This window comes from Fonsecaea pedrosoi (assembly GCF_000835455.1).
Source record: "Fonsecaea pedrosoi CBS 271.37 unplaced genomic scaffold supercont1.1, whole genome shotgun sequence".
NCBI classification, from domain to species: Eukaryota; Fungi; Ascomycota; class Eurotiomycetes; order Chaetothyriales; family Herpotrichiellaceae; genus Fonsecaea; species Fonsecaea pedrosoi.
In genome coordinates this window covers 4,339,375-4,358,047 of record NW_013550615.1, presented here as the reverse complement: position 1 = coordinate 4,358,047, position 18,673 = coordinate 4,339,375, and the positions used below count along the sequence as shown (strand labels likewise).

The 18,673-nt window shown below is 51.2% G+C and overlaps 4 protein-coding genes across 4 annotated transcripts; 3 read left to right on the top strand and 1 right to left on the bottom strand.

Moving 5' to 3' along the window:
• Positions 1-371: 371 nt before the first annotated feature.
• Z517_01579 (protein pyrABCN) lies at positions 372-7,419 on the bottom strand (the record flags this gene model as incomplete). Its single annotated transcript, XM_013434538.1, has 2 exons — positions 372-3,983; positions 4,168-7,419. The coding sequence occupies 2 exons, from the start codon at positions 7,417-7,419 to the stop codon at positions 372-374; spliced, it is 6,864 nt and encodes a 2,287-aa protein (XP_013289992.1).
• A 1,322-nt stretch (positions 7,420-8,741) lies between these two features.
• Positions 8,742-12,287, top strand: Z517_01578 (uncharacterized protein; the record flags this gene model as incomplete). Its single annotated transcript, XM_013434537.1, has 1 exon — positions 8,742-12,287. One exon carries the CDS (start codon positions 8,742-8,744, stop codon positions 12,285-12,287), a length of 3,546 nt encoding a protein of 1,181 aa, XP_013289991.1.
• A 460-nt stretch (positions 12,288-12,747) lies between these two features.
• On the top strand, positions 12,748-13,552 carry Z517_01577 (uncharacterized protein; the record flags this gene model as incomplete). The annotated part of the gene is made up of 2 exons (XM_013434536.1): positions 12,748-12,785; positions 12,841-13,552. The coding sequence occupies 2 exons, from the start codon at positions 12,748-12,750 to the stop codon at positions 13,550-13,552; spliced, it is 750 nt and encodes a 249-aa protein (XP_013289990.1).
• A 917-nt stretch (positions 13,553-14,469) lies between these two features.
• On the top strand, positions 14,470-18,186 carry Z517_01576 (uncharacterized protein; the record flags this gene model as incomplete). The annotated part of the gene is made up of 1 exon (XM_013434535.1): positions 14,470-18,186. The coding sequence occupies one exon, from the start codon at positions 14,470-14,472 to the stop codon at positions 18,184-18,186; it is 3,717 nt and encodes a 1,238-aa protein (XP_013289989.1).
• Positions 18,187-18,673: the final 487 nt, after the last annotated feature.

Sequence of the window (18,673 nt, the reverse complement as noted above, 5' to 3'; positions counted from 1 at the left end):
CTGGCCCATCGTTGTTTGACTGAATATGTCGCCTTCCCTTTCCTTGCCTTCCCTTGCAATCTCTTTTCGATTTCATCACAGTCTGGTATTTTTCTTCTCCAAGTTTTTTTCGTTTTCCAACCCCCCCTCCCCCCTTTTTTTTTGTTAGTTTTTGTTCGTTTTGGACCGTTTTTCTCGCTGCCAACGCCTCAAATTCGCTTTTCTTTTCCCATTTGTATTGATATCTTTTCTGGTCATGTTTTTCTTCGTCTTTCTTGGATTTTGCAAATTCCCGTCCAGATGCCGATGTAGAGACTGACGTGAAAATTCAACGCGTGGCTCAAATGGAATAGACACTCCTCTGCCACAACTGTCGCCGCCAACGTCTCTTTTTAATGCGCTAGCACAAGTGCCAACAGCGCCATTCTCGTGTACAGCCCATACCGCATCTGTCGGAAATAAGCTGCTCGTTGATCAAAGTCGACTTCCTCGCTGATCTCCCTGTTTCTCGGCAACGGGTGCATGACAATCATGCTCTGCTTCGCATATTTCAGAACAGAGTTGTCCACAATCAGACTATCCTTCAATCTCTCGTATTCGTCGAGTGAGGGGAACCTCTCCTTTTGAACACGCGTGCAGTACAAAACATCGCTTTTGGCAACGATCTCTGGCGTGAGCGTTTCGGATTCAATGGCTAATTGACCCGAGGACACAATGAGATCGCGTACATCGGATGGCAAGGCAAGTGCTCTCGGTGACACGAGGTTGATGCGCACTTCATAGTACTGTAGAAGCTTGACGAGGGAATGAACCGTACGTCCGTACTTGAGATCGCCTGTGAACGTGACCGTGAGGCCAGTGACAGTACCCAACTCTTCACGGATGGTGAAGAGATCGAGGAAAGCCTGGGTAGGGTGTTCGCGACTCCCATTTCCGCCATTGATGATAGGTACCGGAGAAAACTTGGCTGCGGTAGCAGCCGACTCTTCGTCCGGATGGCGGAGTACTACAGCGTCGCCATAGCAGCCCAGTGTCCGAATACTGTCCTGTAGGGTCTCTCCCTTCTGAGTACTCGAGTGATCGGTATTGATCGCAATCGTGCGCCCTCCTAGCCGTTGCATGGCAGCATCAAAGGACGACGATGTACGGGTGCTGGGTTCATAGAACATGGTGCAAAGAACGCGAGATTGCAAAATGGGAAGGATGCCTTGTCGTTGCACACCCAAGCGCATTTCCTGTGCCACGGTGAACAGAATGTGTAGATCTTGACGATTGTATTGATTGACCGACAGAACATGGCGATTTTTAAAGGGTGACGAAGCAAGAAGAGAGAGTAGAGACGGCGAAATAGTGGAGGGAGGTTGAGGTTGGTACAACGCTGCGGTTGGAAGGACCGGAGTGGTGGTCTCTAAGAGTTCTTCCATGGGGCGAGCACGGACAATCGGCCTACTCCTGGTGCTCATTGAGACACGTCTGTCGCTTAGACTCTCCGCCTGTGCCTGAATGACTGGAGATCCTGGGCCTCCCAATGTCGACAGAGGATGGAGCAGGTGTGAAGACATGTCGGAACCTCGAGGATCATCCAGGAGTGCTTCACCGTCGAGGCAAGTGGTCTTGCCCTGGAAAATGACTCTGGATACTGCGCCTCGCAAAGTCCTTCCGACAAACGGCGACCACACCTCGCCAGCTTGCAGCACATAGGGGCGGTCAATGTCAATTTCGACAGACGTCGAAGGCTGGTCATGAAGCTCAAAGATCGCCGTTGGGTTGTCGTGCAGACGTGTGGTGACATCCTCCACGGTCATTCTACCTTCAGAGACCGCCGTAAGGAGTAGGGGAAGAGCATCAGCAATTCCCACAGTGGGCACTGCATTATCGCCGGCAATCTGGTATGGCAGGCTACCAATCGAGAACACATCAATTGTTGGCAGATAATCCCACAGAGCTCGCTGATCGGCAGCCGTTGGAAGCGCTGAACATTCGGGAAAGTCTGACTGCGACAAGAAGAGGCTGTAGATTGACACATCGCAAGTGACCTTCAACCCTTTCTCCTTGGAAAGGGCAATCAAGCTAATATCGTCCCGGGAGGTGACATTGTGCACGTGGACTTTTCGGTCATGTAGACTGGCCAGCAAGAGGATTGATGCTAGATCGGTAGTTTTGGCATCAGTCACAATGGGTTTGTATGATGGCCAAGTTCCAAAATGTGCTGTCACAGTCGCAACTTTGTTGATGTTGCCAGAAGAGAGATGGTTGAATGGAATGAAGAGTGATCCAACCTCTTCCTTGACATGGACGATCTGCTCAGAATTGGAATCGGTGGCCGCTACGGACAAGTTGAAGTCGCAGAATGCGCCACTTTGAGCATTGTACTGTGCGACTTTCAAAGAGCGAGCGTCAGTGACAGCGCTATCAATACCGACAGGCATGACCCGGACCATGCTGAAGCCTGCTGTAATGGACGCCTTGGTAACAAGGGAGAAATCCGAAGATCCCCTCTGAGCAATACCGGGGACAAAGGCGGCCACGTTGACCAACCCTGGAAGAACCACGGTCCGATGACTCGTTTGAAAATCGATATTCCGGATGTTCAGATCATAATGCCTGGCCAGTGCTTCGATAAGGATCTTAGCAACCTTGACGTTGGTGATCAAGGGAGTTTGATAGTCGACAGCCATCCTTCGGGTCCGATAGCCTTTGCTCATGTAATTGGCAGGCCTCCTAAACCTATTGTTGGAGGGTAGATTGATGTAGAGATCAATCCTGTTACTGGCCAGGTGCTGGGTCAGCGAATACTCCGACTTCTGGTCTTTGTCGTCTCCAGCAAGAACTTCCAGGTATTTGACTTTGATGCCGTGCTCCTCGAGGAAGTCAGCCGTCCCAGACGTGGCAAATATATTGTATCCCAAATAATGCAATTTCTGGACCGAGGGCAGCATTTCCTGCTTGTCTTTGTAAGACCCAATCGAGAGGAGTATGTTCTTCTCGGGTAATTTGAAACCAGTCGAAATGGTTGCCTTGAGGTAGGCTTCGTATCGATCTCGTCCAAAGCAAGCAACTTCTCCCGTCGACGCCATCTCAACACCCAGCACAGGGTCTGCTCCAGACAGACGAGAGAACGAGAATTGAGGCGCCTTGACGCCAACATAATCGGGAGGCAGATTTATGGGCGGATATGGAGTCACAGGTTTGTCCATCATGACGTTGGTCGCCATCTCGATGAGATCCACACCCATAACTTTTGAGACAAAAGGGAAAGACCTCGAGGCTCGTACATTACACTCGATGACCTTGATTTCGTTGTCTTTGGCAATGAACTGGATGTTGAATGGTCCCGTAACATTGAGAGCATTCCCGATCTTGCGGGTTGCTTCCTCAATACGAGCAATAGTCTCTGGCTCAAGGTCTTGTGGCGGGCATATGAGAGTGGCGTCTCCTGAGTGAACACCGGCATTTTCGACATGTTCGGAGATGAAATGCCCTGTCATGACACCGTCTTTCGCGACGGCATCCATTTCAATCTCTTTGGCATTCTCGATGTACTTCGTAATCACAACGGGATGTTCTCTGGATACGGCAACGGCTTGGTTGAGATAGCTGGCGAGATCGTCCTTGGAATACACAGTATTCATTGCTGCTCCAGATAGAACATAGGATGGCCGCACGAGCACGGGATACTGGACCTTCTCACAGAACTGCAGCGCATCCTCGATGCTTGTAAGCTCTTTCCATGACGGTTGGTCCACCTTGATTCTGTCCAACATCCGCGAGAACTTGTACCTATTTTCGGCTGAATCGATCATCTCTGGGGATGTTCCCAGAATCTTTACATTCAATCGATGCAAAGGCAAGGCGATATTGTTGGGTGTCTGTCCACCCATCGAGATGATGACACCACTGGCCGATTCCAGCTGATAAATGTTTAGAACCATCTCTAGGTCGGTGTTCTCGAAATATAGCCTGTCGGCTTCATCGTAATCTGTGCTAACACATTCCGGGTTGAACTATTTTGAAGGATTAGTAGAGGCGTTAAAATCTGAAGACCAATGCGAAAGAATAGAAATCAGAGTGGGCTGGGTGGAATGAGTTGCGATGAGCCGAGCTGGGTGCTCGACCATCGACGGTCCAGAGCTCCTTAAAAGACAGGAGCGGCCAGAGAAACACAAGAAATGAGAATAATTAGCTTACATTGACCATGATCGTCTTGAAGTTTTGTTTTCGAAGAGTGCGGATAGCTCTGACTGAGCACCAATCGAATTCCACCGATGACCCAATCCGATAGACGCCAGACCCGAGGACCATTACTCCGTGGTCGGTGAATGTGATGTCGTGCTCCGTACCATTGTAGGTCAGATATAGATAATTGGTAACGGCGGGGAACTCGGCTGCAACGGTATCGATCTGCTTCACAAAGGGATGGATGCCCGCCTCAGCTCGTAGACGTCTCACTGCCAGTTCGTTCGAGTTCCAGTATCGAGCTAGCTGCCTGTCCGAGAATCCAAGTTGTTTGGCTTGCCGAATCATTGCCGGAGGAATGCTACTCGCTGTGAAAGTGGACATGAGTTTGGCGAAATCGCTTAGACCTTTGAGTCGAGAAAGGAACCATTTGTCAATCTTGGTCATTTCCCAGATCTTGTCCACAGAATACCCCGCGTGCATGGCATTGGCGATCGCAAACATTCTTTGGTCGGACGGCGTCTGCAATTCATCGTCGACTGACATTAGAGGGTTGGAGATGTCCGAGAACCCAAGATTGTGAACATCGACAGAGCGAATGGCTTTTTGAATGGCTTCTTCAAACGTCCGGCCGATAGACATGACTTCACCGACACTCTTCATTGAAGAACCGAGTTGTGTAGATACTCTGGTGAATTTCTTCAAGTCCCAGCGGGGGATTTTGACGACAACGTAGTCGAGCGAGGGTTCGAAGCAGGCACATGTCTTTTTCGTGACTGAATTGGATATTTCGTTCAGCGGGATCCCCAGTCCGAGTTTGGCGGCAATAAATGCCAGCGGATATCCTGTCGCTTTCGAGGCTAGAGCTGAAGATCGAGACAGTCGGGCGTTCACCTCTATAATGCAATACTCCTTGGAAAAAGGGTTGAGAGCGTACTGGATATTACACTCTCCCACGACACCCAGATGGCGAATCACATTGACAGCTGTGGTTCGTAGCATGTTGTAATCTTCATCTGAAAGAGTTTGTGAAGGGGCAACGACAATCGAGTCCCCTGTATGAATTCCCAAGGGATCAAAATTCTCCATGTTGCAGACTGTTATGCAATTGTCGCGCGCGTCACGCACGACCTCGTATTCGATCTCTTTCCAGCCTTTCATGCTCCGCTCGATGAGCACTTGCGGACTTGCGGCGAATGCTTTGGTGCATAACTCGCGCAGCTGGCTCGGATCCTCAGCAAATCCACTACCAAGTCCCCCCAGTGCGTATGCAGCTCTGACAATCACAGGAAATCCAATATCTTGGACGACTCGCATTGCCTCTTCCAGACTGGAAGCGGACGCTGATTTGGCGCATTTCTCTCCAATTGACTCCATGCTTCTCGCGAAAAGCTCACGGTCTTCTGTGGTGATGATAGTATCGATTGGAGTCCCCAGGACTTGTACCCCGAGAGCTGCAAACTCGTCCTTGAGCTGAATACCGACTTGTAGAGCAGTCTGACCACCAAACGTGCAGTAAATTCCGTCCGGCCTCTCATACTTGATGACTTTGCGAACAAAATCTGCGTTGACGGGCAAAAAGTACACCTTGTCAGCAAGACCTTTGGAGGTTTGTATAGTGGCAATGTTCGGATTGATCAAGACGGTGTAGATTCCTTCCTCCTTGAGAGCTTTGATTGCTTGACTGCCGGAATAATCGAATTCTCCCGCTTGGCCGATGCTTAGACCACCGCTTCCGAGGACAAGGACTTTCTTCACCGTAACACGAGGATGTGCTCGGTCGTTCTCCTCAATCGTTCCACCTGGGAAGGATACGGGGCGGAATAGATAATCAACAGATTCAAGACACTTCATGATTGCATCAATAAAGACATCAAACAGGAATTCGGTGTCTCGGGGTCCAGGCGTAGACTCAGGGTGAAACTGCACGCTAAAGTATGGTCGAGATACATGTCGGATGCCTTCATTGCTGCTATCATTTGCGTTCACAAATAATTCTTCCCACCCTTCAGGGAGGGTCATGGAGTCGACGGCGAATCCGTGGTTCTGTGAAGTAATGTAGCATCGTCCAGACAATAGGTTTGTGCAGGGGATGTTGTGGCCACGATTACCAAACTTCATCTTCAACGTCTCAGCACCAGCTGCGCGAGCAAGTAATTGGTGGCCAAGACAGATGCCAAAAATGGGGGTTCGGGCTTCCTTCAAAGCCTGTGAGATGTGCTTGATGGTTGTTGAGAGCATTGCGGGATCTCCGGGGCCGTTGGAGATAAACAATCCATCGTAATCTTTCCCAGCAAGAGCCGGAAAGTCATAATCCCATGGCACCACCAGAACCTCAACCCCTCGAGATAAGAGACAGCGAAGTTGGTTGTACTTGAGACCGACATCGACAACCACGACGCGAACAGGACGCCCAGAAGGATGCAACAGAGCTCGGGTAGTGGGAGGCGAGATGACTCGGGGCTCCTTCACAGATACCTCTGCCACAAGATTTCTCTTGTTCTGATCATGCCAGTCCACTCCCTCAACTTGATCTTGCCAGTTTTGCGGGCCCATCACTACGTCTCCATTTGAAAGCCCACCAGGGTTGATACCATTAGAAAGCTTTGATTTCGGAGAGGGTCGTGTCTGAAGCATACGGCCAAGCATGCTGCCTTCTTCTCGTATTCTCTTTGTCAGAGCTCTGGTGTCGACGCCACACATTGCCGGAACACCCTGTTCCTTCAACCAGGCGCCTAGAGAAGATTTAGCCAGGTGATGAGAGTAGCTCTCACCGGCATATGAGGCAACTACCAGGCCTCCAATGTGGATCTGGTCGGATTCGAAGTATTTGGGAAGATCGCCCAGCAGCTCATCCAAGGTGTCTCTCGAGGGTACACCATAGTTGCCGACTAACGGAAAAGTAATGACTAAGATCTGTCCGCGGTAGGAGGGATCCGTGATAGACTCTGGGTAGCCGACCATACCGGTCTGGAAGACGAGTTCTCCAGAAACGCTTTTGTTGGCACCGAAGCTCAGGCCTTCGAACACCTGACCATCCCGGAGCTCAAGGTAGACCTTGGGCTGGTCACCATTAAAGGGCTGAGGTGTTGCCATAGGGTTGAGAGCACCCAAATGGTCTCCATCGATCTGAATGGTCGGGGAGAGGGGACCATCGGCGCTGCTTATTCCAACAGAGGCTGCAACCGTTGGGCTTTGAGGTAGATTACTGTCTCTGGATACTGGGCGATGACCATCGGTGTTCAAAGGGACTGACCGATTCATGATGAAATGAGAGGACTGCTATCAGCGCAGCAGGGCGACAGTCAAGGGTACATCTGAAGCGTATGGCGGCGGTAGGGATGAAGTTATGTACGAAGCAGTGCCAACGTCGGAGCTGTATGAAACAAAAGAAGATCAAATTGCATGATATTGCTGTTCCAGGAGAAATTGAGACACTTGGACAGTGCTGAGAAAGTCCTTTTTTGATGCCAAGCAATTTTTTTTCTTGTCACCCAATCAGGGGACGGGACTGGCCGTGGCTCTCCGCTACTTACTGCAGGTGCCCGGCTTTGGGTCCAAGGGGCCACCCGATGAGATTCGAATTTTTTTCAGACCCTGCATCACTCCTTTGCCTGATGATTTCCTAGGACACCTTGTAAAAACACGATGAGAGGAGCGGGTCATAAAGCTCAAAGACATACAGGCGACAGCAGGTGATGAATCGGCATGACGGAGAATGTCGAGGTTATAGCGTTGGATACCATTGCAAACCATACCACCGTAGCATGCACATGCTTAGACACCCACTGCGGCTTCAACCTTTCGACGTTATTTGGTGCTGGGTTCATGGGCTTCAAGTGATCGAGGATCCGATTTTGCTACCCCACGCTGCATCCCCATGACCTCTTGCATAAGCGGCTCTAAGCGTGCAGGTCACCCTCGGCTTCTGGGAGGCGACCCCCAATCACAAGCCTGAAATGCACAAACTCCCATCCCCAAAGAGCCTTATCTGCAGCCTGTTTCCCTGATGTCACCAAACATTTCGCCTGCACCCATCGCTTGTGCCACAACTGACGACTCGTCTCACTGATACAATCGCCATGATCGCCCATCAAATTCCACCCTTCCACATTCTGTACATGCAGATGGAATCTCGTGTGTCTTGATGCAATTGTTGCTTGCAGCAAGCCATGGGCCACCCCACGACTGCTGCTAGTGGTAAGGTTCAGGGTTCTTCTACCAGGCCAAAGCGGGACTGGCAGGGCGCACCTGCGCGCTGGTTACCACTCGCATTGTGCTCCCTCTGCTCGTGCAAACAGAATATCCCGCATGCCTCGACGCTGCTATCAGACACTCACCGACATAGTTCCTCACTCGCCCCTCCCCCTACTCGTTCTTCTTGTTCTCTGGCTCGTTGGTGGTTTTCTGCTGCTGTTCAAAATGACTATCTAGGATTGAGTCGGGTTGTCTGTTTCTTTTTCAGTCCGGGGTCGCAACAATTTGTTTACGCGTCTTGCATTCTAATTTACCTATCCATTGCCTGATCGACTATCGCCCACCGCCCACCGTGCGCCACACCTTCCTGGTGGCTTATTGGTTCGATTATGATTTCTTTCTCTCTGACACGCGCTCTCCGAGGCCAGAGGCGGCGGGAACGGTCACCTTTCTCTTCAACCTACACTCGAACCACACAATCCCCCGAGGCTTCACGCCGCCCGACTCGAAGAAGTTGGGGGCGACCTTCCCTACACGACCGTGTTCCCTTTTCTCAGGAAGACCATGATCAAGACATCGACGACGAAGGAGACGGGTCTGAAGATGACGAAGACGAGGAGCAAGAGGAGGAAGAGGAGGTAACCACTCAAGAGGGGGAAGATGTTGGCAACGACGACGAAGACGACGAAGACGGGCCTGACGATACGACGCCCCTCCTTCCCATATTTTCTGCCGCTCGTCTCGATGCCATTCCCGTCTTTGCCCTCACGCACGCCATCCGTTTGTTGGTGAGCTCCCGGTGCGATACCGTCTTGACCTGGGAGCAACTTCGGGCTCCCCAAGTCTCGCAATTCCTGGTCAAGCCTATCGAACAGGAAATCCGACGCAACCATCTGAACGCTGCTACGCATTGTGCTCTCATGGCAAACTGCCTTCAGTATAGCAAAGAGGCTGCTATGTCCTCGGGTAATAGTGGGACAAACAAGACCCGTGCAATGGTCTGTGAGCTGGTGGCCATCAAGCTTCTCAAGGACTTTTCCACGAGAGAGCTTATTGACGCATTGTCCTATGACTTTGATCCTCTTCAAGGGCAGTTGGACGCGATGCCTCAGACGGAACACGAACGAAGGAACACAGCAAGCTCGAAAAAGCCAGCTCAAAGGCCGGCAAGGATCTCGTGCTTTGAGATTGCCATCCGTGCCCAGGCTAAAATGTTTCTCTCCCATCCCATGGTAGTGAAGCAGCTTGAGGCAATATGGGCTGGCACAATCGTGTTTCACTCGGCGGCCGACAGCCTGCATAGACCGGTCCCTACAATAAGTCGATCGAGAGGTTACGGCACAAATGATGGTGGCTTATCAGCAAAGTCCGCTCCTATCCACCCTAGTTCTTGCACACCAAGACGAGCCGTCACGCTGTACGATCCTCGGGATGCTTCTCTTTTCAAGTTGTCCCGGTTGCGGGTTCCTCGATACCGCAACATCCTATCCACCTTATCCTTCGCTGTTCTCCTGAGCTTGTTTGTCGCCGTGCTCGTTCAGCGCTCTCTCGAGATCACAACGCTCGAAGTTGTATTCTGGTTCTGGGCGGCCGGCTATATGCTCGATGAGATCGTTGGATTCAATGAACAAGGATTCAGTCTCTACATTGCCAGCTTCTGGAACACTTTCGACCTGGGAATTCTCCTCATTCTCGTCATCCACCTGGCACTGCGACTCTACGGGATTCTCATGCCGGATGTCAGGAAACACATGGTAGCCAACATGGCCTACGATGTCCTTGCGGCCGACGCTATCCTACTCTTTCCACGACTGTTTTCTGTGCTAGACCATTACCGCTATTTCTCACCGCTTCTGATTGCCTTTCGATACATGGCAGTGGATCTTATCGCCGTCTCACTACTCATTCTGATCAGTTGTAGTGGGTTCTTCGTTGCACTCACCTTGTCATTTGGCAACGATGGTATTGACACTCCTAGTTCGGTGGCTTATGCTCTGCTGCAAATGCTCATGGGTTTCACGCCAGCCGCGTGGGATCGATGGGATGGGTACAATATTCTGGGAAAGATGATTTTGACTTTGTTCCTGTTCATCTGTCACTTCCTTGTAGTCACCATCCTGATCACTGTACTGACCAATTCCTTCATGGCTATTGTCCGAAACGCGAGTGAAGAGCACCAGTTCTTGTTTGCGGTCAACACCATTTCTCACGTCAAATCGGATGCGCTCTTCTCTTACGTCGCACCAACGAACATACTACAGTGGCTTCTGGTCCCTCTCAGGTACTTCGTCCCCTTCCGTCAATACGTCAAGATCAATCGGACCATCATCAAGCTTACGCATTTACCCCTGCTGTTCTCGATCTTACTGTACGAAAAGACCATTATGCAGTCTACCGTCTATGACAGTATCGATCTTGTCGAGCGACGAGGGCGTGTGAGAAGAACGACAAAATTCACGCGACTCAATCGAGCACCTTCTATTGCTACCTTTCGCCAGGATAGGGCTCTAGAAGAAGTGTTCAGGCAGCCTTTTGACAGCACCATTAGAAATGCTCATGATAGTCGGGACCGGCGCAAGGCTAGTAATGTGGTTAGCACGTGGATGAATAAGATGGGCGACGACGTGGCAGACCCGCCGCAGGAGCAAGACCGGCAAGTTGTCGATAGGCTCGAGGCTAAGGGAACGATATCTCGCAGACCGCGCCGCGTCAGCCGAGCTCGCGACTTTTCTCGCCAAACCATGTCAGTCGCATCTGACCCCGAGGACTTCACGACCAACCAAGGGTTCTTATCTCCAGCCGAGACAAATCCCTTACAGATCACACCCTCAGCATTGGAACAGCCGGCGGGCAACACCGATGCAGAGGGAGATGATGAGATGCCGACACATGATGATGGTGATGAAGAGGAAACCACAACACTGGAGCACCGGTCACCGAGTGATACAGAACCGGAACAACACAACGCCATCCCTCCCATCCCAGAACATCCGGACTATTTTACAAGTAAGCAGGCTTCTGGAGACTCTGTTCCTGAAGCAGATAACTTCCTTGCACCGGTTTCTCAAGTGAAGCTGGAAAAGCCCCGATCAGGTACCGATTCGCCTTTGCGACGCCTTCCCAAGGAGCAGGGTCGTCATCATTCCCGCAACGTGTCGGCTGCGACCATGATTTTTAAGCCCATGACGGATTCCAGCACGGAACAGACTTCGTCGGTTGAAGAGGGCAAAGTTGCACCACCTAGGGCGCATATTTCAGCACCTGGATCAGGGGCTCGCACTCCTGTCTCGAAGCCTGGGTCTAGTGGTGCGGGCCATAGAACGCCAAAGCGAGCAGCAGGCCCAACTCGGATGCGACCAATCCTTCCCACCAAAGACGAACAGGGTTTCCGGTCGACGCCCAATTTGGCAGGGCTGGTGTCACTTAAACCCCCATCCGCTCAAGTGCGGCGGAAACCGTCCCTCGAAATGGATCTGGTGTCGGATATTGGTGACAACAGAGCAATCGGCGGAGGCTATGTGGGAGCACTTCCAAGCTCATTTGCGGTTCACATGGTGAAAGGAACAATCGAGTCACGCCATGAAAAAGAAAAGAAGGAACAGCAAGAGATGTTTACAAAAATCATGATGGCGCGCATGAATGCCCTCGAAGAGAGCTTCAGAGAGGTAATTCATGAGATGAGAGACCATATGAGACACGATGTTAGGAGCAGGAGCCGTGGAGGGGGGCCACAGCCGAGTGGCCGAAAGGCAAGGACGCGGGAGGAGGAGGTTGATCGAACACTCACGGCAAGTAATTATGCACAGGCTACTACACCCCGAGCGAGCTCACCCACCAAGGTGGCAGAACCCTCGCAAGCGCAGCAATGCACTACAGAAGGGAGGAACGGGCAGAGTGAAGAACAAGATACGAGGACGCAACCACCCTCCGCTTGAGGCTCACCTGGGGGTAGTTTTTGGAAACCCTTGAATGCGGTGCCGTACTAGACTCAAACGGCGGGAAGCATTGATATCACTTTTGCCTGTATACGAGTATATACCCCTGATATATCGGACATATTTATTCATATGAGAAGCGAGATTATACTTGCAAGGCTGAAGTGGAGAGGGGGAGAGGCTAACAGTTTCTAGCGCAACGGTATGACGCAAGTGCCCGATGAGGCTAACTGCGCCTTCACTGCCGACGGCTCTCTGCGTGTTACCATCCACTTTATCCATCAGGCAATCACGTTCATCCATCCTTTGGTCTATATCACCTACTTCCTATTTCCTTTAGCCAATTCTCCAAACCTTACGACTCGCGCATAGTTGACGAAAGCTACGTATAGAGAGAACTCACCACCGTTGCGCGCCTTTTCTCTCAGTCAGTCTCAACCTGCGTCCGTAGCACCTCAACATGGCGTCGAGTTCGAGCCAACCAAGCCAATTGCTCTAGTAAGTGCCATTTCTGCACACTTCACGCGGGACAATACTCATTTTCATATGACAGTGCATGCATCGCCCATGGAACCACCATCCTCACCGAGCATACAGCCCCTGGCACCTCGTCGTCTTCGGCCTCGTCGCTCGCCTCCGTCATTCTCCCCAAGATCTCCCATTCCACCCCTGCGAAACTTACCTACACACATGATCGTCTGTTTGTTCACTACATAGCGGACTCGCCTTCCTCAACCTCGAATGGCTCGGACGAGCAGATATCCAGCCATGCAGCCATCACCTACCTGGTCGTCGCCCAGACAGAGATGGGTCGGCGAGTGCCCTTCGCTTTCTTGCTGGAGCTCAAGAAGAAGTTTTTGGCACAGTACAAACCTGAGTCTACCGATTTCTCGTCATTGCCCGCGTATGGCACCGCGGCGTTCAATTCTACACTCAAAGCGATGATCCAACAGTACAACACCGCACCACCGAGTGATGCACTGACAAACGCCCGTAAAGAGATTGACAGTGTCAGGGACATTATGACTGAAAACATTGAGCGGGTCCTGGAGAGGGGCGAGAGGATTGACCTGTTGGTGGACAAGACAGATCGTCTGGGAGGCAGTGCGCGGGATTTCCGTGTGAGAAGTAGAGGATTGCGGCGGCAGATGTGGTGGAAGAACGTGCGGGTGATGGTGCTGCTCGTGGTGGTTGTCATCTTCCTGATATATTTGTTCGTAGGGTTCGGCTGTGGATTGCCAGCCTGGAGCAAATGTGTTGGTTGAATGAATATGGTTCATTGCACAGGTCCTTCTTCTGGCTTTGCTCTTGGTTTCCATCGGCTATAGCTTGTATTTTTATGTGAGTTGCGGAGGATTGTATCGGTTGGCCATAGTCATTGCACAAATACATCAAATTGTGAGTCTTCGCTCTCTTTCTCTTCCTCCCCGTTCATATTGGCCTCCGTATTTGTGGCCACAAGGCTCCCCCTCTAACTAAGACCCATCTGGAAAGGCACCTAGGAAGGCGGCCGGAGATTTAGGTAGGCTTTCCGGAGCGGTCGTGTATAGCGTATAGCGAGAGGGCGCTGTAGTGGCTTGGTTGGATCAGGATGTCTCCCCCGCCTCCCTAAGCCTCAACAGGGCCCCAGGGTCTAGCATCCACACCAAAAGAACCAATGACCAGGTGATTTACAAAGGATAGGCACCGGATGGGGGAGTGTGATGGGCTGAACCAGGTGTGAGCTGGAGTTGAAGAATGGCTCACCAGGCAGACACCAGCGAGTCAAATGCACATTGTTTCTTTCCCTTTACCCCTCTACAGCCTCTTTTTTCTTTGTCCATCCTTCTTCTTCTGCCTCTTCTTCCCCTTCCCTGTATAGCACATCTTTCTGCTCCTGGCAACTCTCGTCTCGAGGTATACAAGGCTTACGACAGCTGCATGACGAACCCCTGTACGACCAACTCATCGCGTTCCAGCCCTTCTTCACCCCAACCTTGCACCGACTTTGTTAGTATCTGACCGAAAATCCGAGTCAAGACATCTGGAGGACGTGGTCGACAGATGAACAATATATCACAGCCTTGTGAATGACCTCGAAAGTATCTACCATTCTACAACTCCGAATACAAATTCTCGCAACCGCCTGTGAGCCTGCGCGTCACGACGAATTTTCAGGCATGCCACTTTGACCCCAGAAATAATGGCTTTCTCTACATTCAGAGCAGTACCGATTTCTGGAAATGATGTTACTTATGGGAATGGGCAAGGAACTTCTCCCACATCCTCGCCCCAACCTGTCTCTCAAGACACCTCTGCTGCCGTGACCTTTGACAACCCACCAGTAGCACCTGCGAAGAACCGTGAGGACCGGGATTTTGACCGAGCTATCGAACTATCTCTTCAAGATCAGGCCCAGGCAAGGAAACGAACAGATCCCCTACTGGGCTCAGGTCACCGTCGGTTGCGGTCATGGTGTGAACCATCAGTGGGCCTTGTCTTGAGTCTCAACAATGAGTTCACACCCCTTAACGACAATTCGGGTGATACGGCCATCTATTTCGGCTATCCCCCACAAATGCCAGAGCAAAGTGACAAGGACTATGACTATATCAAGCACCATTTCGATCGAGTCCATATCGCTCAAAGCACGAACCTTCGGCTCATGGGTGACGAGTCCAGGTTTACAGAAAGAGATCTCTTGAATCCCACCAAGTCATTCCGTGCTGAGAGAAGGCTGAGGAAGCTCGGAGTCTTGAATACTGCTGAGGCTGCACGCGGGGGAAAGTTCAAGTACTACATCGACCTACGCCCACCCAAAGAAGATGACGAGGCTGTCGTACTCATAACTGATCTGACCTGTACGCGTGGTGTGCTCACCTGGCACCTGGCGTTGGACAAATACGATCTGTCTCCTCTTGCTGTACTCGGCCACGACGAATTTGGTGTTCAGCCTTATGTCAACGCGTTGGTAAATCCGGTGGCCTTTTCTCAGAACACTGAAATTACAGGCCCTACCCCTCCTAGTGCTTCCAACACGACGAAGACAAGATCGAAGAGTCAATCCTCGGGTGATAAACCTGCATCTACAGTCTCGGCACCTCAAATTGCTCCAGAATATTCTTTGCTGCGGCATTGGTCTGCGATTGAACGAGTACTCCAAGCCATCCAAGGGAACGATCCGAAGCTGGACTCTGCTCCTAAAGTCTGGACCTTCTTCGCCGTTGCTCGCTACCTTGGCTGTGCTAGTCATGAGCGTATCTCAGGGTGGATCATGACTTGGCTGTATACAGGGAGTAACAGCAACTTCATCCAAAATAACCCGGAAGTGGCATATCGTATCGCAATGGGCATTGCGTCCCCGGACCTCATTAAAGATGCGTTCTCCATCCTTGTCGGCGAAAGAGCGCTTATTGAAGCCTGTGGCGAGTTCAATCCCGAGATTCTGACCCTTCGCAGTCAAAGCGTACACGGTCGAAAGCTGGAGCTTCTGGACGATGATGAACGCAATCGAATTGACCACGCTGCTTCATCTTTCGTCACGCGAATCCGTGGCATGTTTTACGGTCTGTGTCAAGACATGGACTTTCTTCATGAGAGCGCGACCTATACTATGCTTGACAATGCTGTGGGACAGACTCCGCGTGCAGTTGAAGCGCTGAAATCAGCCAAGAGCACCGTCAAGGACTATATCAGGTCCAGAATCTATCACGTTCTATGTCAGGATCAGGGAGATCTTAGCAACCTGGAGTCGGATCCAAAGTCAACACTCCCATTTCGATCGGCTTCTGTTGAGGATTACGGCACAATCTATCGGTCTTTGCATCAACCAATGAGACATTTCACGAAGACATTCTGGTTCGCATTGGAGCACACTCAATTCGTGGAGGGCATTCACAACACGTCCAGCAGCGGCACGATTGGCTGGAAAAATGACACGGAGCACCTCAAAGCCCTTAAAGGGCTCTATAAGATCGATCCTCTTAATGGCATTGTGCGAGTTCCGTGGTCCACCCTCAACCGCAAGATCATGGTCGTCAACCAAATGTTTTGCAGTCAAGAAATCATCCTTGGGAAACGCTCTCCCAAGCGTCGGAAGACTATCGAGTTCGACGACCCTAGCCACAATCCATGGAATATTGAAAACCCGATATTCCTCCCAAATGAACAAGCGCCCGTCAATCCTTCATGGATGACTGCTTCAACACCGCCAGGACCAACCATATCTGCACCTGCCACTGAGCATCCTGTTTTCGCACTGAGACCCAAGTCGATAAGTACAGGAAGCTCCTTACAACAGACCAATAACAACATAGCCTACAACGCCTCCCGGACGCTGGATGGTATGTCTCTATATCCGAGGCAAACACCACTAAATCACGAAGGCACCAGCGGCGTTACCGGATCTCAATACGAGCAGGTTGCTGTGTCCGAAAATCATTCAGCCCAGACAGCGCCAATAGCAGCCGCAGCTACGTCTTCCTCATCTTCAAACATGTTCTTCGACAGAACGGTCGGCGAGTATGAAGGATTGAAGATCGCTGGAGACAAGGGACAAATGCATCATAATCAGCCTGCCATGTCTACTCCTCGAACCGGCAATCGCGTCAAACAATCCTTCTCCAATAGCAACATTGACAATGAAGCCACCATGCCGTTACCTCGCAACTATTCCTACCCCATCGATCCAGGAGCCTTACTTAATGAGGTCAGCAGGGCGATTGAAACAATCTGTTCAAGGAATCTTCATCCTCCGCATCTCTTCCACCAGACTGGCTTGTTACCTACGGACCTCTTTGACAACCTTCTTTGCCTCAACGCCAATGAATTCCGCTATCTGCCACTCTGGGTCCCTGATGGCAATGACGACGGGACAGGAGGGGTGTTTGAGGAAGTACCCGTGCCGAATCTCGATCCTCTCCAAACAAGCATCCAGAGTTTTGGACCGGGACGGATCAAGCGAGGATTCGATCAAGCGGACACTGAGGCGGGCAGCGAAATCGAAGAGATTACGAGTTCCCAAGCAATAAGCACGGTCGGCAAGGCCAGTAAATTCGCCACGGTCGGCACTCGGACGGTGAAGAGCGTGTCGAGTGCCGGCACCATCACGGTCAGCAGAGAAATGGCGCTTACGGATCTGGATGATCTTGAAGTCGTGGACCGCAATGTCTTTGATGTTGGCAAAGTTGGCGTCGGGACGGACGTTGCGAGTGATACGGATATGCTGAGCTTTGACGAACTCGACAACGACGAGGACGACGCTCATGATGATAATGATGACGCATTCGATGATGGAGACTCATTCGTTGGCGATGACAACTGGGAGGGCGAGCGAGCAGAAGGACTGATCCCGCGACCCGACATCTCTGCGAGCACCAACAAGGACACGGCCAGAGATGGAGCCGGACGAGGTCAATCGCGTCGTCGTGCAGAGACTGTCGGCAACGATGAATGTCAGACCGATGACGGCAGCACGGACTTTGAGACAATCCCAAGGGCAAGAGCAATATCGATAGACGAGGACGAGGATGAGGACAAAGACGTGGACGGGCTCAAGGACAGTGGAAAAGGGAAGGCCAAAGTACAAAACTTCCCGCACGGATTCGTCCTCCCAGATCTGCCGACCTACAACCAGGCCACCGACACTCAGATGCAGCGAGTCTCCCCTCTTCTTCACCACCCATATCATGAACGTCCTCGTCTCAATCCCCACTCTCACGCATTCCACCACGTCCGTCGTCCTGGTCCCTATCCACTTTCCCATCCTCATCACGACCACAATCACAACCACAACCACAACAACGCCTCAGGTTCGAGTTCCGCCTCAGTCGTCTTGATCGAGAGAGACGACAACCACCATCATATAGAAGAGGAGGAGGAGGAGGAGGACAACGACGACGACGACTTTGAACTCATCTGAAACCAACGATTGGCCAGTCCGACCTCGAAACTCGCACGCGCTGGCTGACCCCTTTTCTCTCTCTCTTTCTTTCTTTTTTCGTCTCTTTCTTTTCAAAAGATTCTTTTCAAGAATATTACATCGCGGGCCGACGAATCCGGCAAGTTGGCGAAACCCAGGTACTTATCTCATTGAATACTTTCAGGGGGCCGAGGAAAAGCGGTGGGTTAGCAAACAGAAACAACTTCAACGACAATAACGGTGCAGGATTCATTGGAGCTGACGGCGAAATTTACGACTGATCATGACCAACAAAAAAAAAAAAAAAGAAAAGGTGTGAAACATAATACATAGCAAAGAATGCTGATGATTTTCCAACAACCACCTAACAAGAATACGTGATCCTTGAGCATTCGAGCCCGTATTTGCAAACATATTTCTGATCAGGATTCTGCCTGCTGCATTATCGAGCTAATGGTCCGGTGCACTACTCTATTATCATTGATGC